This window comes from Columba livia, chromosome 2 (genome assembly GCF_036013475.1).
Source record: "Columba livia isolate bColLiv1 breed racing homer chromosome 2, bColLiv1.pat.W.v2, whole genome shotgun sequence".
Taxonomy (NCBI): Eukaryota; Metazoa; Chordata; class Aves; order Columbiformes; family Columbidae; genus Columba; species Columba livia.
Genome location: NC_088603.1, coordinates 148,632,678 through 148,656,174, shown reverse-complemented (window position 1 = coordinate 148,656,174; position 23,497 = coordinate 148,632,678). Strand labels below are relative to the sequence as shown.

The window sequence follows — 23,497 nt, the reverse complement described above, 5'->3', positions numbered from 1 at the left end:
TCTCATTAAACCAAACCAATAACAGAGCCTACAACTGTTATAAACTGCTAAAAACCAGCCTTGAGATGTGAGACTGAGTTATCTAACTTTAGTGACCTGTATCTCAGTTGTCTGCTCTGATCCATTATCTGGGTTTTTCCATAAGCCAGTAAAGAAAAAGGAGATTTATCCCATCTTTCTAAGCTGCTACACTGAGATGAAAGGGAAGGTAAATAATCGTCTTCTAGGAGAGACTATTTAGTTCCACTGATTATGCACGGAATTTAGATATACACTGACTTAACATTTACACAGTAAACACTTAGATGAGTGCTATCAAACTAACACCACAGCGCACAGGTAAAAGTTGTGACCCTGTATTTCATTATTCACTGGCAAGTTAGACAAAGTTCCTATTCAACTTTCACCAAAGCCAGTTCATTTCATCCTGTCTTCCCTTTGGCGCTTTTGGGCACCTCTCTGCCTTGGGGAACTCTCATAAGAACCAGCACTTCAGTTCTACTTCCCCATAAATATTGTACTCAAGTAGGGTTTTTAAGACAGAAAAGTCTTATTTCATCATGTATCACACAAGTGGCATTGTCATACCCCATATATTTAATTCATAAGAATACTGTAAACTGAGCATTTCAGAAAGCAAAACTACAAGCTACATTTCATACACATGTGCTAGAGTAGACAGATAGCAAAAATAAATGGTACTATGACATATCTACTAATGCTACAGACAGGTAGCAGGATTCAAGGTCTAACGATTACCCTAACTGCTTCAGGTCTTGATGAAACCATTAAAAATACTGACTTATTGGATGAGAAGCTTTTTTACAGCATCTTAACTTGGCATCTTTGCTATACATTGAATGTAATTTTATCTCTTTGCCAATATTTAAAACCCTAATTTAACCTTATTAGTTATACAAAGGCAGTGTATTCACATCTTGGAGAAAAGGTGGCCAGTGGACTATTCAGCACGGTTGCCGACAAACCTGAATAAAACCTTACCGGTGGTCCAGGAGGTCCAAGGGGACCCTTATTAGCTTCTGAACAGGAACAAGCATGAGGAAGGGCAGGGCAATTTTCCTCATCCCTCTAAAGAAAAATCAAGATAGGTTGAGAATTATGTCTAAAACTTAGATTGAAAAGTTAAGAATTTTAGGAATCTAAGACCTCGTACTGTGTGGATGCCTGAAAAGGACCCATTTGATTTAGAAACATCCATCACATTCAATAGGACAAGTAATCCAAGTAGACTTGGGATGTTTTGAAAACTCTTAAGTGTCCATTTACATGAAAACATTTGTCTCAAAGGGGAAAGTAAAGAGTAAATTCTGCAGTTATTGGAAGAAGTTTCTTACCAAGCCAGGAAGCTCACAGCATTTGTCCCGATTGGCCCATGAGGTGGCACAAACAATGTCAAACATCTGTAACTGCAACTGTTTCAAAACAAGGGTGATGTACAAAATACCGTTAGTTGGTGCAAACTGGAGCATTCAGCAAGAAAAGCTACCTTGATCCAAGCACTCAGATTAGACAAATGCTATCAACTTCAACCAGCTAGCCACAAATACGCTATATTAAATGGTGAAAGGCTTGTGTTCTAACCAAATTGTCCGAACTATCAGAATTTACATGGATTGAGCAAGCTGTTCAAGGTTAAATGCTGAAGGAATTTGTTGGATTATCCCCACCTCCTCAATTAAACTCCTTACTTTGCCCAATGGTGCCTCTCAACACCTTTTTTTTCTAGCAAAGGAGGCATCAAGAGACAGGCAAATAGAGCTCAGCTTCTCAAAACCAAGTAATTTCCCTTAACCTACTGCTATGGTGCTCAGATTTAAATGGGACAAGGTCTCCTGTAGCCTATTACTTACACTGGAGCTGAGCCACAAATAATATTTATCATCTTCTCCAGTTTTATTTTACTTTAGAATATGCCCTCTCTTATCCATATTATCCCCAGGCAACGAGAGTTTAAGGATGGTGAAAAGCTTGCTCACCACATGATAACATTGGGTAGAAAATTCTCACCACAGGTCTTGGAAAAGGGTTTGGACAATTAATTTAACATACAAGAACACAGACATTTGTTAAAAATAACGGCCGTTAGGTACTCAGAAACTATATACTAAATAGGACTCAATGGTAAAGCCAATTGTCTCCTTTACAGCCTTAAACTGAACAGAAGGGTTTAGGGAGATGAAGCCTTCTTCTGTTACTATTTCTACTCTTTTTCCATGCCTCATTTATGTGCATACTGAGTAGAGAGGGGAATGGAACAGAACATCCCATTAAATTAACCCCACATGTTAAAAAACTTGAGGAACTGCTAGAGATAGAACTCTCTTCGGTTTTGCTCCCACTATTATTTTCAGTGGCATTAATTTAACACTAGAACAGAGGAATGAATTTAAACACTTTCTTAAAGCTGTATTGCTTCTAAAGCTGTTAAAATGAACTACATATGTTTACCTTTGGTTTTGCCACTTTTTTCTTATATAAGATTTTAAACAAAGGAATACTTTCATATACACAGAAATTCTTATCTGCCAGCAGATTAGCTGGTTTGTGGATATGCTGTAATACAGAAACAGACACACATGAGCTGGCTCCACGCTAAATGCCTTAGACAGCTGAAGTGCAGCACAAAGGCAGTTTTTGGACCCTTGGTTTGACTCCACAAAGGTCTGTCTGGAGTCCAAGTCTGTGTCCCTGGCTGTGTCAAATGCAAGATGGCTCCACGTGGAACCACTTCGATGCTTCTTCACCACACATGCCAGAACTACTAATTCCAGGGAGACTCATTAGCTTGAGCACAGTAGCACATGAACATGCATGAACATGCAGCTCTGGGACTCGGAACAACCCTGGGCATTTGTGACACTACAAGTAAGTGGTAGATGCCCTATGCCTGGAGACATTCAAGGCCAGGCTGGCCAGGGCTCTGAGCAACCTGATCTGGTTGGAGATGTCCCTGCTTATAACAGGGGGTTGGACAAGGTGATCTTTAAAGGTCCCCTCTGACCCAAACTATTCTGTGATTCCAAGACATCCCAGAGAAGAAGTACAGAAACACCTGAGCTGGTTGTGCAGAAAGCAGCTTATGTTCAGGTGTAAGTGATATTGCCATGTTTCCCATAACCCAGTCCCTCCTAAGCTATTCTGTTACCATGATCAGAAGGTTGACAGTATTGGCTGAATTTACACAGCCCTACATAGGCATGTATATGCATTCGTGTTCTCTGGATTAGACACTCTAGAGATCCATAGTGATAAAGCATGTTGATGTATAATAAAGAGCAAATAGACATTCCCTGAATTGCTGTATTCACCACCCAAATGTTGAATGACTCAGTATTCTTATTTTAAAATATTATGTGGGTTGCTTTGACTCAAATTAAATAACCAAACAAAGATTTCTTTGCTACTGTTAAACCTTTGTTCATCATTCTCTGTATTCATAGTGCTTTTGCTTTCTAAATAGTCAGGCCTGCAAGCAGAACCAGTAAGAGGGAAAAGTCTCAACAGGCTACAGTTCTGCAAAGATTTCTTAAGAGCAAACCACATCACATATTACTTTTTTTTAACAGTATATATACACAGGGTAAACAAATTAAAAAAAAAAATCAATAAAGAGAAGGTTTGTGCACTGTAAACAAACTATGTTTTAAAGCTGGACTTTCCATTAAATCCCACTGAAGGAATAAAGAACATTACTTGTTGCATGTTACAGTCAGGTTTCATTGCTCTAGCTGGCTAGAATGCCCAATCCAGAGACACTCCACTATCAAAGGATGTTAAAAGATACCTTTAGCCTAATCCCCTTTTTGTCCTATCTCTGTTTCTGTGTGTTCATTGAACTGTTGCACACCACAGGCATTGATGGGAAAAAACACGGACGCAAATATATTCCTTCAAAAAGGAAATGTTTTGCAAAATTCAGTTAATTGCACTGGATTAATTTCTAGTTAAAAAAAACCAAAACAAACAAACAAAACAAACAAAACCCACAACACAAAAAACATTCCGACAATGTTAAACTGTTCCACGTGAATACAGTCAGAACAAAACAACCAGTTTTATTCCAGAATAACTGTCTGCCTGCTTTTATGTTACGTAATTAGCATCTCTAAAACCAAGATTAAAGCATTTCATGAAAAGAGAGCTGGGAAAAAAGACCTATTCAGAACTATCAATAAACACCAATTTTCATATCAATTCAAAACGATTTTCAGAACGTTTTACAAAACCAAAATTTTGTTGTATGTATGCCTTCATGAACACCTCTTAAAACTGTAAAGATACTGGAATGGACTAAATCCCAGAATTCTGTGGCACAAGTGATATCTAATGAAGCCCAAGGGTCTAAATTAAACTTCTGCCTTAGTCTACAAGCTTCCAATGACTTTCACATCAGGGATTTCCTGTCCTGGATTTGTTAACAACTGATATTTCCCTTTTATTCCCTTGTCCAAGCTTCCCTACAAGCTATATAAATATTTAGGACCCATGGTAAGAAGCTGCACTGATCTACCACCTGTTTTGAGAAGAACATCTATCCTGCCTCCTACTAGTTTCCTTTGATGTTCTCTAATTTTTGGAGCAGAGGAAACCAACTCATTCATGCCTTAAATGTGACTACTCACACCGGTTCTGCTCAATACGAATAAAATGTGCAGAAGGGAGACTTTAAAGAATGGTGTTTGCATGCTTTCTTGACCTGCTTGTAATTTGGTCTATGTGGTAATATTTGAAGGCAGCTAAACAGTACTATGGAGTAAAGAATTTTCATCTGCAGCTACACATTTGTAGTCTTACGTCAGTTTTACAGTTCATTTGAACAAAACCAAATTTTTCAGTGAGTGGGCCGTCTGACTTATCTTTTATAGATTCCTGGGTTCTAACAAAAGACACCATTTCTTTCCAGATCTCTACAAAGCCTTCTCTAATTCCAAGATTTCCTAAGTTTGCCTTTTTCTGTTTCTATTGAAATGTGACTACAAAGGTTTCTCTGTGTAATTGTCTTTACAGGCTTCATATAATTATTACCCATAAGTCTGAGGCCTAAAGGCTCTTTTTTGTACACAGAGATATATGCTGAGGGCTTATTTTTTCCTAAACAAGAGTACTTCCCTACAGTAACAAGTAAATGCATTTTTGAAACCTAATTCCTATTCAAATCAAGCCTTGGGTTCAAGGTTCACATTCCCTGCTAACCTCATTCTAGGGTCAAGAAAGTTCAAAGAAAATCAGCAAATAGTATTGCATGGAAAGGAAGCCTTCCTGAGATCACCACCAGACTGTTGGTTCTTCCTCAACAACTAAATACACCTGAAAAACCCAAGCAAATGTTCTTAATGCCATCTGAAGCCAAATGGAAAGACTCCCATAGGTTGCTGTGCAAACAAAGATCAATTACTGCTTCTAGGAGAATAATTTTGGAGGAACGAGAGAGCACTTAATCTTGGGGAGGATCTTTCACATTCAAAACATTTTATGTTATAAAAGAACTAGATATACTAAGGCAAGGTTTTTTAGGGGCCATCCATGTCAAACCACTTCAGTTATTTAATGAACTGTTTCAAATATGAGTTCATTCTACTTTAACTTAAAACAAACTGCAAAGACTCCAAACACTTGTTTTCAGGATATTTTAAACGGTTTAAAGAATTGTTCTACTCACTGGTGCAGAGTTGTCTCTTGGTCCTCGGGATCTGACCATCCTCCCCAGCACCTCTATGCCATCAGAACTAATATTGCCTGCTGCATTAATGGTCTTCTCACTCACTTGCTTGCAGTCAATAATTATTTTGGCCGTAGTCTTGCTGATAACGACATGCAACTAAGCAAAATAAAAGATGCTTTAACAACACAAAAGAGCGCATAGGATATACTAATTTCCTGGAAAAATGGGGGCATTTTTTGAAATGAGCTCCTAATTCCACGTTTGCTAATGAAACTCAGAATAAACCATAAAAAATAATCTAAGTGACCTCTAGAGGTCACTTCCAGCTTGGATTATTCTATGATTCTAATCTGTTTCATGGATCTAGTTTATTTTACTGCTTGTGGAACATTTGCATACTAGTAGGCACCTTGCATAATTTATTCATTAAGAAAATAATTTATCCCAATGTTCATATACCACCCAGATCACAAAGAACCCTTAATTTATATGGTCAGTAATAATTCCTGGCCCTTGTATGATCATGCTATATAGCACTGGTTTTCACCAATCCATCCTTTACATCCAGTCGCAAAAGCCAAAACTAAGCAGTAAAATTTAGCCTCCAAATTATACATTAACCACACAGTAAGACCTTTCATAGTGAAGTTTTTACACTGAAAAAAATCAAGCCACATTGAACGCAGTGCAGAAAAGCAGAGCACAGCAGCAAAGTTACTTCCTTCTGCCTTGCCTTGCACTCTGTTGTCCATTGCAGAGAGGACAATCCTACCCACAACTGTCCTGCCATGCACAAACCCTCAGTTAAGCAAAGGAAAGAACAGTTTTTCTGGGGGTAGACCAGATGAAGACCTGGTAGAAATGCAGTATCTACTCGATACCAGGCCACTACGTGGAGACCAGAGCTCAAAGTGTAAGAGAGAACGCCAGGATGAAGTCCTGTAGCTGCTTTGCTATGGGCTCGGCTAGAACTAAATAACTGAAAACTTGCTATAAATTTGGTCTCCTGTGCCTTTCAAACACAAGAACAGCATCATCATTCAAAAATGCGGAAAAATGCTTAAGAGGAGAATATGCTTAATTCTCATATATTCCTCCAAAGCACAACTTAAAAGACTCAGAATCAGACCCCAGCTCTGACCTGCCTTCTCTTTCTCGCTCTGCTGATTAAAAAGGAAGCATAGAAAAGTTAAGCTCTGTAAATACCCTCAATGTCTCTCCACAACAAATATGTGCTACAATCCCAGCACTACTTCATCTGTCTTCAGAAAGAATGTTACAAGTTCTCTAACAGCCAAAAGAAGTTCGACATGGCCCTTAAAATATGTCTAAAAATAACAACTCTGCTCAAAAGAAGGATAATTCTTTTTGCTGGACTTTTTCTTCTCCTTTTGGGTGACATTTCCAATCCAAACCTTAAAAGGAAAAGTCAATTTATTTCTAAAGTACTTTTGAAGGCAAGTATTTTCAATTGACTCTATAATACAAGCACAAAGCATGAGATTAAAACCAATCACATCAGCTTCATTATAAAAACTAGTATTTTTAAATGTTAATTCAATATGGCAAAGAAAGTTAAGAAAGCTTGGTAGATGATTCTGAATATGCAAAATACATTTCTGTTGATAGTAGCTGACCACATGACAAAAGATTCCAAAACATGAGAAGCTCCAAAACCTGTATTCAGAGTGTTGGGTTTTTTTTCCTATTACCATTACTAACCTTATGAAAACTCCCATAAAATATCTTCCTTATTTCAGGACCTTCAAAAGTCACAGTTTGAAAATCTCCTTTGTAGTCGTAGTTAAAAAAAGTCAGAGTTTTACCACCATCTGTGTGAGAATAAAAATAAAGGCTCTGTGTTCAAGGAAGAAAAGGCCTTGTACATTATTTGCAAAGGTCAGTTTTGTGTTTAACAAAGATGATCAGAGATGTCAGATCAAATGTCAGTAAAACATATTCTTAAGTGATTTACTGACCTAGAAGTAACAAGTTCTCTCAGAGAAATGCTCTTCCCTGGTTTGAGAAGGATGGGCCAACAGCTGGGAGTTTGCCTCACCCACATCTACCTACTCTCCCACTAATTCTCTGGGGGACCTGGACAAGGAAAGGAGACATGGAGCCTCAAGGTAGCTAAATGCCTAGTTCACACCTATTTCAATGCGACATATCTAAAAAATTATAGGAAAGACAGATAGAAAGGTAAGTACTAATATATCTCTTTTAAAAATGGCAGCTTATAGAACAGCCGTGATGGTATCTAGATCTTCTCAAGAGTAAATATCAAATCCTTCTGAATTATAATCCCTGTTTTACAGTTGTGGAAGTCAAATCAAGTAGCAATGAAGGGAGTCATCGAGAGTTCACGTCTCTAGTTCTGAGTCGCTACCCACCAGACTGCATTGCCTCTCCTCGTGCTGTACTGTCTGCATCACTGCTGTACATCAAACGGATTCTGTTAGAACCAGATTCAGAGCAGCGGGAATTTAAAAAGCAAATGAGTAGCTCCCGTATATCAATTTACATCTAGTACAACTCTTTGGATTTCAGTATCACTGCTCCCAGTTTAGAGCAGCATATTCATAATTTGGCTCTATCTCCAAATTAAACTCAGTTAAACTAAGTCTAAAAACCATCCATTGGAGACTATCACCTTCCAGATCTGGGGAGTTGTCTGGCAGCAGATTAAAACATTGGCAATAATAAATCTAGACACAGAATGAGTTATTCATACAGTTAAAGAAAAAAATCACTGATAAAATACAAAATACATAATACATACTATCTAAAATAACTCCAACCAGTGGTTCATATTTTTCATTTAAAATCTCCCAAAGAGCAAATGGCTCCTGAGGTGTGTCAGGAAGGATGCGAAAGAGAAACGTAATGGTGTAATCAGAAGGGAGACCTTCAGGATGCAAATACCTGTAAGAGAAATAATGTCTTTTAAACTGAAACAAACATTAAATCTGGTGATTTACTCACCAGATGCTCAGTTAACACACTTTCTATTACTCTGTATATTTCTTCGGAAATCAAGACTGGGAAGTGATACGAAGAAGAGTTTGCAAAATCTACTTAACTTGATAACTATCGAAAGAATATTTATGGAGAAAGGAGAATTTATGCTTTTCCTTGAAATTTATAAAACTGTCCTTAATTATTACTTTTTAAATTTGAATATCAAATCAGAGGTCACTTTGAAGCTAATTAATTATATTAAAAGCTTTTAAAAAATAGTAGCCACTTGCAAGACCTTTGCTATTGTCTGGTTTAACAGACAATGAAAATGGAAACTGCTTGAAAGAACCATCTCAATAGACAGGTCCTTTCTCATTAAACCATCACTAACAGACAGAAATTAGGAATGACAGGGAATGTAGTTTATACATTTCAAAGCCAACATATAAGAAAGTGAAGTCAAAACAGATCATGCATACAGAAATACAATCTGTTCTCCCAGACGTTTTGCAGAAGAGAGAGGAAGTTTATGATATAAAAGTAGTATGTTATTTTATGCCATTTCCTGAAATTTGTTATTTAGTACTTCCCATTTAATTTAACCTTTCATTGTCAAATCCCAAACTTGGAAATGTGGACGAATGTCTTAAATGACTGACTATATTTTGAAAATGTTACTTAGCTTGATTCTTTAAAATCATAACAAAGGGTGATCTGAAAGAAGCCTAAAGAGGTTATTTAATCAATTTTTTTTCCCCAAATATGATATCTCCTATAAAGTATTTCTGGCACATATAAGATGTATAGATATGAATCATGCTGGAAAAGGAGTTAAATGTGACATATAATCAATATATTTTGCACAGTGGTCTGTAGGTGATCAAACGTGATGTTACACTGTGCATTTCCAGGGAGACAAGACAGAGGGAACTCAACAGATGAACAAAGCTTTACAGCGTGCCCATTGTACCGAGCACAAATGAAAGAAAATTCAATAGACAAGGTGAGGTGAACATGAGGTTTGGGGATGCAGAACTCAAAAAGAATAACATTAATGACACTCGGTGCACTGATAAGATGACATAAACAAGTGATACTATTCAGACGTACCTGTAGATCATCAAGAGAAAGGTATTTTCTGAACCATGAAAGGGAGTGAAAGCCTAATGAAGCAGTAAGATTGGGCTGGGGTGGCAGCTAGAGAAGAGCATATAAATGCAGCAGTTCCGATTAAAAAGAAGCAGAAAGGAAAAAGAAAGTGAGAAATGCTAATCCCTGGAAATTCCAGTCCATTTAGACTGAGGAGGAAATGAAACACAGAGAATGTGAAGCAGCTCCAAGAAGTTTAGCTCCAACTGGGACACAACAGGATAATCAGGCAAAAAGACTAAGACGACATATAATATAAACCTTGAGATTAATTTCCCATTGTTTTGCTTTCTTCTTTATCTCAGCTAAAGAATACTTTTTGTTACATCTTCCCATGTTTAACTCAGTAGGGCCACTGCTTTTCTCTGGTGCCATTTAATATAAAGTGGGGGACTGGACTGAGCAGAACCAAACAAAACATACACACTGTTCATAGAAGAAATTGAGAGTTTCCCTCACTTCCCTTGAGATATTTGGCACTCTATGAGCCTTCAACCCACATTCCAGAAGTACCTTTCACAAAGTATAATTCTACATACTCGAATCCGCCCAGACATATGCCTGCATGAAATTGACAGCTGCTAAACTGGCACAAGCCTGAATTTGGCTCATGTGGGAAACCCAAAACAGCCAGTGGGTTCACCTACTTTTACCTACAACTGCTATTTTTGAATGAAACTGATTCAGGACTCAAGACACCAAACAGTCTTCCTGTTCATTAGTATAATGTAGATATACACAAGCGTCTCTGCTCTTCCAACATCAAATTACTAGTCCTTGAAAAGAATAATTGCCTGCACTGGACAATTTTCTTAATGTGTTTTATGAATATTTACATGTTAATACATACTTGGTAGGCTGGGATACCAGGGCATCCTTGTGCAGTCTGTAACATGGGTAAACATTAAATGTACCAGGTTCCATTGATACCCCTTCCACAGCTGAAAACTCCTTTTCCACCAATCCAAACAGTTCCATCATTTTAAATCCTGGAAGGCATCAAAATATATATTCTATTAATTTAAATTAATACCACATTAAAAACACTAAAAAAAAGGACAAAGTTAGTTGCATCAAACAGTTTCATATCAAGATGTGTTTAACAGTTTCTAGCATATAGGGAAGTTTATTGCCCAATATTGTGAAAATCAGGTAATGAAAATTATTACATAAATCAGGAACAAAAATGAACACAAAAATTCTGTACCTGCAAAATTGTTGCCATCTTTAACTACCAGTGGGCATGCTGGAAAAGAAGAAAAAAAATATTTAGGAATACAAGAGATGTCCTACTGGGTCAGAACAACAATTTACTCAGCTCTATCCCCGACAGTGGCAAAAGGAGATGGTGGTTGGGAAGGGCATGCAAACTTGGCCACTTTCTACTCCATTCTGTTATTGATCCTGAGGTTCTACAGGGGTTGTGGCAAAAAAGTTAATGGGTACACCCCTGTGTCTCAAATATATATCCTTTTATGGATCTGTTGTCTATTACTTTGTCTCATCCTTCTATGAACCTGCCTTCACAACCTCTTGTGGCAACAAATTCACTGCCTGGTGCGTAAGAAAAAGTATGTTTTATACTGGGTTTTAACCAAGTGCTCCCCAGTTCTCTATTTGTGACCTTTTCCAGCCCAATTCTGTCTCAAGTTCAATTACTTTTAAGTACTGAAAGGCCACAATAAGGTCTCCCCAGAGCCTCGCCTCGCCTCTCGGCTGAACACACATGTCTCTCAGCCTCTCCTGACAGCAGAGCTCTTCCAGCCCTCTGACCATCTTGGTGGCGTCCTCTGGCCCCTCTCCAACAGGTCCCTGTCTGTCCTGTGCTGAGGGCTCCAGAGCTGGATGCAGGACTCCAGGTGGGATCTCACCAGAGTGGAGCAGAGGGGCAGAATCACCTCCCGCAACCTGCTGGTCATGCTCCTTTTGATGCAACCCATGAAATGGCTCTTGTCCAATTTTTCATTCACCAGAACCTCCAAGTCCTACTCTGCAGGCCTGCTCTCAATCCCTTCATCTCACAGCCTGTACCACGAGTTGCCTCGACCCAGCTGCAGGACTTTGCACTTGGCCTTGCTGAACATCATGGCGTTCACAGGGGCCCACTTCTCAAGGTTGCGCAGGTCCCTCTAGATGGTTTCTGATCCCTCAGACACGTCAGCTACACCACTCAGCTTGGTGTCACCTGCAAATGTGCTGAGGGTGCACTCAATCCCACTGTTTGCCATTGATTAAGATATTAAATAGTACAGTCCCAGTACAGATCCCTGAGGGACACCACTCATCACTGATCTCCACCTGGAGATTGAGCCGTTGACCACTATCCTCTGCATGCAACCATCCAGCCAATTTCTCATCAGTTGAACAGTCCATCCATCAAATCTACCAAATTAACCATGTGCTTTGAGTAATAATGGATGTAGCTAACTCTACTCTTAGAGGTAGTTAAAGTAACCTAGAAAATAAAATACAATTAACCTTTTATGACTAAATTTTGAACCATTAACAATCTTTCAAACCTGATATAACTTTTTGACAACCAATGGATGTATTCTGGATTTATAGCAAACAACTATTAATTATTTTGAAGTCACAAGGCCTTCATTTCCTTAATCTTTTATGGAAATAGCATGAGTTATAATATCTGCAACAAATTATGTTAAAGAGATCAAGAATACCTCTAAATAGAAAAATAATAGTTAGAAGCCCCCCCCCCCCCTCCCCAGTATTTAGCACTTATTATTTTAGAAGTAAGTGTAATGTTAAATGGCTAACTTGCTGATGCGGTTTCACAAACAAAAGTGATCAGCTCATCTTCAATCTTTGTAAAGGCATCAAAATCATCCACAAAGAAGACATGTCTTTCACTGGGCTTGCTGCCAATATTAACTAACTCCGAATAGTCAGCATCAGCTACTCCAATAGCAAAAAAGCTGAAACCTGTAAAACAAAAAAGAATGCTCTTAGGAGTCATTCGTTTAGAGAGCAGAAATATAATATGAACATGACTGTATTTGTACTGGCTGCTTTCCTGATTAAGTACAAAGGTGGAAATTTTATTAACATCCTATAACAAGAGAAAATTCATGCATGTAATTTAAAAGGTAATACATTCTCTGTAAGCTATTTATTTTGGCTATTTATGCTTGATCAGTTAAAGTAAATGCTTAAGTGTTTTCTTGAAGATATATATAGGACTACTCAGTAGTTTAAAGTTTTAGAATGTGTTTAAATGCTTTTCTAATTTAGTGCTGTACTATATTACACACAAAAACATCAATGTATCAGGTATATCAGAAATAAAAAACATTGACATTAATTTCCTGTAGGTCTTCTACAGTTTTTTGTCTGTGCCATATATTAATACCTTTTCAAGCCGCCGCCTCCTCATGAGTGAGCACTGAAATAAATGCATTCTCATTTCATCAGCAACTTAACTGCAGTAGTTGAGTATCTTCTTTATATTCGCCATGAGTATAGTTCAAAATTTGAGCCTGACTTCAAAGGTTTAAATGAAAGGGGAATTGTACCCTATATGTTGGAAGAATAGCAAACTAGCTAAAAGTTTTTCAACATTTTCCTTTCCATAAAAAAAGAAAAATCCTGTCTACATCAGTCTGAATATTGTTAACGAACATAGGACAGGGAACTGCTGGAGAGAGTCCAGCGTAGGGCAACCAAGATGATGAAGGGAGTGGAGCATCTCCCTTATGAGGCAAGACTGAGGGAGCTGGGTCTCTTTAGTTTGGAGAAGAGGAGACTGAGGGGTGACCGTATTAATACTTACAAATATACAAAGGGTGAGTGTCACAAAGATGGAGCCAGGCTCTTCTTGGTGACAATGGTAGGACAAGGGGCAATGGGTTTAAGCTGGGACATAAGAGATTCCACTTAAACTTGAGAAGAAACTCCTTCTCAGTGAGGGTGACAGACACTGGAACAGGCTGCCTAGGGAGGTTGTGGAGTCTCCTACTCTGGCAACATTCAAAACCCGCCTGGACACGTTCCTGTGTAACCTCATCTAGGTGTTCCTGCTTCGGCAGCGGGATTGGACTAGATGATCTTTCGAGGTCCCTTCCAATCCCTAGCATTCTATGATACCGTTCTTGCATGGCTCAGTCCCAAAATTATTCCAGTCAAGTAATACTGTCTTTAAGTTCGAAAGAGGCTCAGGGGCATTCCTCACTTTCTGTGGAGCTTTTAGCAGTACAAAACTTTGTTTTAATATAATTTAACAACACCTTCATGTCTCATTCAAGATCAGCACCTCTTTGTGCTGGTCTCTATCACAGATGCAAGTCAGCACCAGCTCCAATCTATCTGCAGCCTGAGTACACAGCAGGCACAATAGGGAACGACAGAGATGAAGTCACTTGGCCAAGGTGAGACATCCCTTGGGTCTGCAAACAAAGCCCCACCACATGCTGTCTCCTCTAGAAGCTGTTGCCAGTCTAACAGTTCATAAGGTGACTGCAAGTCTTACATGACAGTTGAACGTTATTTGTTCATCTAAGACACAGACTCAAATTTAATCATAAATATGAGGTTTTCTTCATTACACTCTCCTATTTTGCGATATGATTTTATTTATGAAGGCCCTGAACTCAACGATTGTACTGGCTTTCAGGAATCAGTAATATTCACTGGGAACTTCATCGCTAAAAAGTCTAAAGGCATATTATAAAGCACAAATGTAATTTCTTTTTAGATCTCCTCACATTGGAAGAATGATGGCTTTTTTCTTTCACCCTTTAGTTTTATTCCATGTGATACACTGTGCCCCTTGGGTTTTGATGAAAACCTCAGCATCAGACACTTCTACAACAACTAACCCAGTTTTTATGCAGCCACATGATTTGGTTGCTTAAACCTCTAAAATTGGTGATTTAAAAAAAAAAAAATCCTAAAGTTAATAAGAGTAACATGAGAGATCAGAGAGAGTAAAAGGACATAGGAAAGAATTTTCAAAGGACCTCTTGTACAGAAAACAAAACTGTTCAGTTTGCTGGTAACCACAACACTACACTTCATAGAAGACGGTCTCAGGATCATGTCCCCTAAATTCTTCATCATGGGAGCAATTCTGTTGGCTAGTACGTGATTTTAGCACTGCCGCCAAAGTGAAAAATAATAACGTTAATCACCAAAAAATTCCAGAATCAAACCACATCATAGTGATATTCTGAGTTTCTCAGCATTTGCTGTTTTCTTCCAGGATTCCAGAAAATCTTCCTAAAGTAAAAGTTACCCTTATCTCATGCTCACACTTAGGTAGTTACAATTAAAGAGAAAAAGGAAAATGTGAATAGTTCTTAAAACTACACATTTACCATCTAGTTGCATTTCTCTGGAGACCTTGTTCACATCGTCCTGTGATCGCCCATCAGTAATGACAACCAAAACCTTTGGAATGCCCCTTCTCATGCCTGCCTCTCCAGTAAACAAGACTTCTCTCGCATGTTTAATGGCTTTGCCTGAAACAGAAAAAAATTGACAACATACTTTCGCTGTGACATAAATCCAATTTCTATTGGCTTCTCATGTCATATGGTAAACATCAAAGGAGATATCTCCACATTCTCCGTCTCAGATTTGTCTACTCAGAGTTATGATTTAAGACCTGAATACTTATCATGAGACTGAAGAAAGCCGAGCACCTAACTATAAATGGATGTCAGGCAAAGCTTTTGGGTCCTCACCAGTCTATAAATTGGTGCATTCTGTAGTTATTGAAATAGAAATTCAGCAAAGTTTCATTTTGACCTTAACCTTTAAATTTTGATGGCTTTAGCCATCCATTTCTTCAATCCAGAAGGTAAAATTCAAGAGCATGACATGTGTGGGAATGCATATCCTGTGCAATTTAGAGATAACATAATCTTCCTTTATTGGATTGTACAGCACAGTCCATTTAACAACTAGAAGTGCCATTGTAGCATTTTCTTGAGTAAATGGAAAATGTGTTACTTTGATACTTCTGAGACTGGATAAGATGCAACAGGTGAAATAAATTTCTGTGCAGCCTCACAATAATAAAACATATGGTTTCTAATTAAAAAAGATTTTAACCCTTTCAGTACTCAGCTTTAATGTCTTCATATCAGAGAGCTATTTTAAGGGATTAATTAAAATGTAACTACTTTCAGTTAACAGACATCTTCCCCCAGTGCAGTCTTAAATACCACTGAGGCTTACCTGTCCTGGCTTATAACCAAAGAGCTCCTCCACCCTGTCCACTGTTTCCATAGATGCTCTGCAAGCTCCCTCCCACCTTCTCTCCCCTCCTATTTTTCCACTTGCCGAGCTGATTTCATATTACTTCCCGTGGCACAATCCCCAAAGTCATTCCCTTCTGCCTTGCTGCCTCTCTCCCCTCCTCCCTGATCCTCGACCTCACTGTTGCCCAGGGGGTGAATACCCAGCAGCAGGGGCTGAACGCTGTAAACTGCAGATTACAAAAACTTTCTAACTTCAAAGTCCAACCTTCCACCTCTGGTGTGCAGATACCATGTTCTCACTGGTGTTGTAGTGATACATTAAATCACTTGGCATATGGGAAAGAAATACTGCACAGAGAACAGCAGGGAGAAAATCTGCATCATAATCGTGACCTTTCTCACCTGTTTTTGTATTTCCTCCTTTGTAGGCTATTTGCTGAATAGCTTCAAGAAGAGTCTCTTTTGTTTTGTATGCATTCAATTTAAATTCTGTCCTGGGATCGTCACTGAATTGAATTATGGCCACCTGTGCACACAAAAGACACGTTCATTACTAAAGCACCATCCAGTGTATAACCAAAAGTAAACGAATCAGCGCATTTAAAACAAGGTTTTATCTTGTAACTTTGCTTCATCTTTAAATTGAAGCCAGACTTTATATTTTTTCTCTTTAAGCAGCTTTCACTAAAGAAAGTTTAATTTTACTCTCTGCAGCCTTGGCTGGAATCACTTTCTGGTTTCATTTTGCAGCAAACAGGATGAGAAAAGTAAAACCCACTTTGGCAAAAGCACTCTCAGTTGAGCTCAAAAGCAAAATCCTTGTTACAGCTGCTCACATGTGTGCAGTTACTCATACTCAGGGACTTCATTCAGTCTCCACAAATTAATAGCTGGACATAAGTAACCTAAGTTAGGGAGCAATACTGAAACAAGTAATAGAAAGATGTAAGAGCATATTCTGAAATATTGCCTCTCCCAAATATGCTGCTACATGAATCCAGAGCCTATATTTCAATATGAGACACTAAACCCCTACAACTCACAAAACATACATTGACCTTCATATTCTATAAGTGGCATCCCTGATTTAAAAGGAGCTATTTACATGCTTAAGCTTAAGCTTGTGCATAAGGTTCTGAAGCACAGGTTTATGAAGCACAAGTTTCTGGGAAAATACCAAATAGGAAAGAACAGTAAAAATTGAGCATTTTTCAGGGTTTGGACAAGTTTAAAATAATTTTCAATGCTATCCCAAATTGCATATTATACAGGTAACACTTAAAACATTAATATATCTGCCAATATTTTATGGAACAGATCCAAGCACCTCTCTAAACAAATACATAAGTAGAATGACATTTGCAAATGTATATTATTTCAAGCACTGTAGAGTCGGCAGACCATGTGATTTTAAACCTTTAATTTTCCTTATCAATATCATTTTTACCACAGTGAGTACCAATACAAAAACATTAACGCAACTTAAATCTAATTAGAATGATTTAGAGGTGACTGAAATGATACTTAGCCTTCATGCTAGGAAAGTTCATATCATGAATTTCACTATATGGTGTGTAGAAAAGAAGATATTGAAAAAAAAAAACGCCGTCCTAAACCAGTTTATGTTTTCAAAAGAACTGTGAAATGGTGTCAATTACTTTTTGATTCATTTCACTTCTGGTGTTAGTCTAAAATACCCTGTCAAGGTCGTACGCCCTCCATCTCAGGTACATATTGATTACCTGTGTTCCATCAGGACCAATTTTATCCAAAGCTCCAACAGTGCTATAGAGAAAGCTAATTATCTTATTGAAATTGTCATCTCCAATACTCCATGACCCATCCACCAGGAATGCTAGGTCAGCTTTGGCTGCTTTGCACACTGAGAAAGAGAAGCAAGTATTTTGGAATTAGAGCAATGCCTCCACTCCTCATGAAATCTCATAAATCACTTAAGAAAATGCAACTGTCATGAAAAGCCCTTGTTTAATGTTAGTTTAGAATGCTTTAGCAAACAGACCTGCTGGCATTGACTTCAGCGCAGGTGTAGAACCAGCTGAGCTCTGCAAGAGGTGCACGCTCTGCACTGGCAGATCCCATCACAAATTATGCGACAAGGCTATAACAATTCTTTAAAATCTCACTAAACATTTTAATTATCATTTAGGTTGTTAAGTAAAGTCACACATGAACTTACACTATCCCAGACTCCTTGCATGACACAGTAAGGAAGACAAGAGCATCTCAGCTGTGGAGGTTCCGAGTGGGAAACTGTCCATTCAAAAAGTTACCCCAAGCTCTGTAGTGCCCAGTGCTCACCCCTTTAACTGCACTTCTTAGAAGCAACGCAGGTTTCCCCCATCTCATCTTATTCCAGCATGTTCTTGCGCAAAATGGCCCTCAGGACAACTCATCTCTGGAGATGGTTGGCAGAGATAGGAAGCCAAATAGGCCCCTTGTATTCCAGGAGGAAATAGTTGGTGATTTACTGAGCCATCTGGATCCTCACAGGTCTATGGGACCAGATGGGATCCATCCTAGGGTGATGAGGGAGCTAGCAGAAGAACTTGCCAAGCCACTCTCCATCATCTTCCAACAGTCCTGGCTCACTGGGGAGGTCCCATATGATTGGAAATTGGCCAATGTTACCCCAGTCCACAAAAAGGGCTGCAGAGCTGACCCTGGCAACTACAGGCCTGTCAGCCTGACCTCTGTGCCTGGCAGGGTTATGGAGCAGATCATCCTGAATGGAATCACACAGCACCTTCAGGATGGACAAGGGATCAGACCCAGCCAGCATGGGTTTAGGAGGGGCAGGTCCTGTCTGACCAACCTGATCTCCTTTTATGATCAGGTGACTCACCTGGTGGATGAGGGGAAAGCTGTGGATGTGGTCTATCTGGACTTCAGCAAGGCCTTTGACACTGTCTCCCATAATATACTCCTGCAAAAGCTGGTAGCCCATGGCTTGGACAAGTGTACTCTATGCTGGGTTAAGAACTGGCTGGAGGGCCGGGCCCAGAGAGTGCTGGTGAATGCGGCTGCATCCAGCTGGCGGCCAGTCACTAGTGGTGTTCCCCAGGGGTCAGTGTTGGGTCCAGTCCTGTTTAACATCTTTATTGACGATTTAGATGAGGGGATTGAGACCATCATCAGCAAATTTGCTGATGACACCAAGTTGGGAGGGAGTGTCAACCTGCTGGAAGGCAGGAGGGCTCTGCAGAGGGATCTGGATAGACTGGAAAAATGGGCTGATTCCAATGGGATGAAGTTCAATAAGGCCAAATGCCGGGTGCTGCACTTTGGTCACAACAACCCCCTGCAGCGCTACAGGCTGGGCGCAGAGTGGCTGGAGAGCAGTCAGACAGAAAGGGACCTGGGGGTACTAATTGACAGGAAGCTCAACATGAGCCAACAGTGTGCCCAGGTGGCCAAGAAGGCCAACGGTATCCTGTCCTGTATCAAAAACAGCGTGGTCAGCAGGACAAGGGAAGTGATCCTTCCCCTGTACTCTGCATTGGTGAGGCCACACCTGGAGTATTGTGTTCAGTTCTGGGCCCCTCGGTTCAGGAAAGATATTGAAGTGCTGGAGTGGGTCCAGAGAAGAGCAACACGACTGGTGAAGGGACTTGAACATAAGACCTATGAGGAGAGGCTGAGGGAGCTGGGGTTGTTTAGTCTAGAGAAGAGGAGGCTTAGAGGTGACCTCATCACTCTCTATAACTACCTGAAGGGAAGTTATAGCCAGGTGGGGATTGGTCTCTTCTCCCAGGCAGTTAGCAATAGGACAAGGGGGCATGGGCTTAAACTCTACCAGGGGAAATTTAGGCTGGATATTAGAAAGAAATTCTTTACAGAGAGAGTGGTCAGGCATTGGAATGGCCTGCCCAGGGAGGTGGTGGACTCGCCGTCCCTAGAGGTTTTTAAACTGAGATTGGACATGGCACTTAGTGCCATGATCTAGTAAACGGACAAGAGTTGGACCAAGGGTTGGACTCGATGATCTCTGAGGTCTTTTCCAACCCAGTCGATTCTGTGATTCTGTGATTCTGTGATATCTGCTCACACAGGCTGCTCACTCTTTCATGGGAACCTGGAACCTTCAACACCCTACAGAATCCAAGTCTATTGCTTGGGGTCAGAAATAAACAGTCTCAAAGCAAGGCGATGTTTTTCAACATATCTCATCTTGAAGAAGAATGTTCATCTAAATCCAGAGAACAGGACAGGAAGATACATACCTGTATTTCTTGTTTTCTGTTGATTACTCCTTAGATTTTAAGAAAGTCTGCTGCTATGCAGTTCTAAAGCAGAGACACAAGGTCTTTTTTTTTTTCCGTACTTACAAACTAAATTCTCAGTAGGTCAGTTTTCCCCACTGACTTCAGGTTGAAGGATCTGATCCTCAGTCTCCAACAATAATGCTCCCCTCACAGAAATACTTATGAGACTCTGTACAAAACACTACATGTTCAAACGAGGAACAGAAGGAAGTCTACGTTTCAAGAGAGAAGAGACCGAATGTGGCCAACACTCTTCTCGTTAACTAAAGTAGACATATTTTTAAAAAACATGCTGCTTTAGAAGTTCAATCACCCTCAGACGCCTCCTTCAGGTGCAAAATATGTATGGTTTAGGAGTTCTGAAAACATAAAATCTCACACTTATTGACCCTCCTTTCTGCAAATTTCAACAATACAAAAATGATGTCAGATTTTTAGCTCATTAAATTTAAGCCAGCTGCCTTAACAGTGTTGCTGTAGCAAATGCACTTTGAAATCTGATCTCCACAATTCTAAAGTAGTGTCAGAAGCAGAAAAACACACCTTAAAATTATTATAAACCCACACAGGCAGCACTTACCCTCTTTCGCAGGAGGGATTGTAGGTGGTGGAGGTGGTGTTGAAGGTGTTGTTGGTGGTTGAGTTGGAAATGGTACTGAAGAATAAAAGGAAGGAATGATTAAAAAATGTTTAAAATCCCTATATATTTTGTTTATATTAAACACAGTATTTTCTACTCATTTCCACATTTAAAGTTCACTATCTGTAATCAATTAGTTATGTAATTGGAGAGAAAAGTATGTGAGCATGTGCATGTAACATCCTCCTGTACTGACCACTTGAAAAAGGATAATACTATTACACAGCAATTAATGGCTGCATTTCAGTGTGAGTGATACAATGATACAACTGAACCACTACTGGAACTGCCTCTTTTTGGGTTTCCCTATTCTTGACCTAAGATCCATAATTCATTTTGTAAAAGGTTAGCATCAGGTTCCTTTCTGACCACAACCAGTCCTTAGTCTCTACCCATCCTGGACGAAGGTATTAGTACAAAATACAAAGAGACAGTGCAAAAGCAAGCCAGTGCCCGCATTCCGAGCAGATCACAGCCTGCCCCGATCAAGATTTCCCTAAATTCTGTGGGACACCTTATTATGCTTCCAGCTAGACATGCACTTCTGACCACAACTCGACAGGACCATGACTTTGTTGCCTGCAGCAACTTCTACTAAGCTTACAATACGGAGTTTCTGAAAATTGTCTCATCCTTCCCCTGAAAATAAGCTTTGGAATGACGGTCTCCCAGAAACCTAGCTGAACACATGATCACTGATTGACAGCTTTGCTGAATGCAAGAGCTCTGTTTAGTGCCTTTCAATATAGTCTTGATTGAATTCTGAGAGATAACATGCACAGGCATTGACTTCCACAACTGTATATGAGGAAAAGTTACGCTTTCATTCAAGGACATTTTCTCCAGTCCTTTCCAATGTAATTCACATAAGAAGCCACGGATGACAGAACATCATTCTTTCAAGACTACACTTGTTATTTACTATAATATCTAAGTTACATTTATAAACAATGGATAGAGTTAGATATGACAACTTCAGCAAAGGCACCTATCTTTGGGAAAGACTAGTGCCGACAGGATTCATGACAAGCCTCATGTCCACATCCAAGCTGACTCCTAGTGCAACTGATGTGGGTCTTCACACTGGTTCCAACATGAGAAAAGGCCAAGACTCTGAAATACCTACAATAAACTAAGGCCCGGGACCTCCATAGCCACAGAGAGAGCAGGATTTAGAAAGGGTCACCTCGGCAGTAAGAGGACTTGAAAGGCTGCTCTCTGAGCACCAGAGACGTACAGGTCACCCTGAAGAGTGTTGTCTTCTGAGGTGACACAATCATTTATCTGCATCATAAACTATCTTTCTCAAATGTATATGTAGGCCAAGGTGTGTTCTTCCTTATGTCTCTTAACTCCCAAAACTGCAGAGCACACAAAATCCGTTCCTCCAAAGAGCTGGAGAAGCTCGGTTTGTTCCTCACTGCTCTGAGAAGGCGCCTGAACAACTGAGAAGCAGAGTCATGCACCTGTGCAAGTTCTTCCTGTGTGAAACCACAAGTGTGTGAGTGTTCACCTAAAGAGGAAATTATAAACACTGTCTGCTCTGAAAGAAGGATAAGAGCATTGTGGTGTACAGTAATGTAGTATGAGAAGAAGGGTATCACTGAGATTGAAAATGGGCTCTAAGAAAGAAAGAGATTATTAAAATATTCACTTTTTTCATCCTCTGTTTTGTTTTGCAGTATTTTGAGGAGGATCTTGCCTTCATAAACAGCTGTGAGGTTTTCTGGGGGCTTGGGGTTTTTTTTGTGTTATTGAGAATAATAATTAAAATGTTGGTTTGTTTATTTATTTAAAAATACATAAGTATTAATAGATTGGGTATCAAGGTCCCATTTAACTGTCAATTACTCAGGGAGTGGTGAGATTTTACAATTTTACTAAATAAGAAGAGCTGCAGGATACAAAACTTTCTCTGTTTGCTTCATTTTTCTGGATTTATTTTTTTCCCCAAAGTCATAGATTTTCAGAGTATCCCCTAGTGGGACTTTTTATGAGGAAAGCTAAAACCATCCTCCCTGTTTCGTGCTCCTTAAGGAGTGCAATACAGTTGGTGAATGTGACTTCGCAAGTGACACACAGCAGCGGTGTAAGAATCCTGCACCTCTGTGGAGGAGTCACAATGTAGTTGAAAAATCAAAAACTCAGCTGAAGGAAACTACGTAGGAACAGCACATCTGTGGGCAAAGGGCGAAACACAAGAAGCAATCAGGCCTTATTATCACTGCTGGCGGAACTCTGATCTATTTTACTCACATGTTGTCTCCATGATGCTCACAGCAGGGCCCTCTATCTCCTGAAGCTGGGTATGAACACTGATTTTATATTCAGTTCCAGGCATCAGCTCAAAAAAACAATGTCTAGGCGTCCCTCCACCAAGATTTACTTCTCGCTTTTTCCCGTCTGGAATTGTAAAAGAGACCATTAAAACATTTCTTTATTGTTTTATTGAATAATGTAATTTAAGTCTGAAATAAGAAGCGGACATGACAGCAGATGAAGGGCAAGCTGTTGACATGAATTAATAAACTACATGCTGCCTTATTTCTGGAAGTTCACCTCT

At 39.5% G+C, this 23,497-nt stretch overlaps 1 protein-coding gene across 12 annotated transcripts in view; it reads right to left on the bottom strand.

The window, feature by feature from the left end:
- COL14A1 (collagen type XIV alpha 1 chain) overlaps positions 1 to 23,497 on the bottom strand; it is a 127,143-nt gene that overhangs the window by 30,629 nt on the left and 73,017 nt on the right. For all 12 annotated transcript variants that reach the window (XR_010470762.1, XM_065054335.1, XM_065054333.1 and 9 more), the window contains 13 exons: positions 23,191 to 23,337; positions 20,875 to 20,949; positions 17,754 to 17,893; positions 16,414 to 16,537; positions 15,124 to 15,267; positions 12,569 to 12,733; positions 11,001 to 11,039; positions 10,644 to 10,782; positions 8,466 to 8,608; positions 7,406 to 7,515; positions 5,681 to 5,839; positions 1,356 to 1,433; positions 1,003 to 1,089 (listed from right to left, as the gene is read on the bottom strand). Coding sequence is in view for 11 of the 12 variants with exons in the window: in XM_065054335.1 (XP_064910407.1) it covers positions 1,003 to 1,089; positions 1,356 to 1,433; positions 5,681 to 5,839; positions 7,406 to 7,515; positions 8,466 to 8,608; positions 10,644 to 10,782; positions 11,001 to 11,039; positions 12,569 to 12,733; positions 15,124 to 15,267; positions 16,414 to 16,537; positions 17,754 to 17,893; positions 20,875 to 20,949; positions 23,191 to 23,337 (1,550 nt within the window). In the remaining variant the exon portion in view is untranslated. The remainder of the gene's footprint in view (positions 1 to 1,002; positions 1,090 to 1,355; positions 1,434 to 5,680; positions 5,840 to 7,405; positions 7,516 to 8,465; positions 8,609 to 10,643; positions 10,783 to 11,000; positions 11,040 to 12,568; positions 12,734 to 15,123; positions 15,268 to 16,413; positions 16,538 to 17,753; positions 17,894 to 20,874; positions 20,950 to 23,190; positions 23,338 to 23,497) is intronic.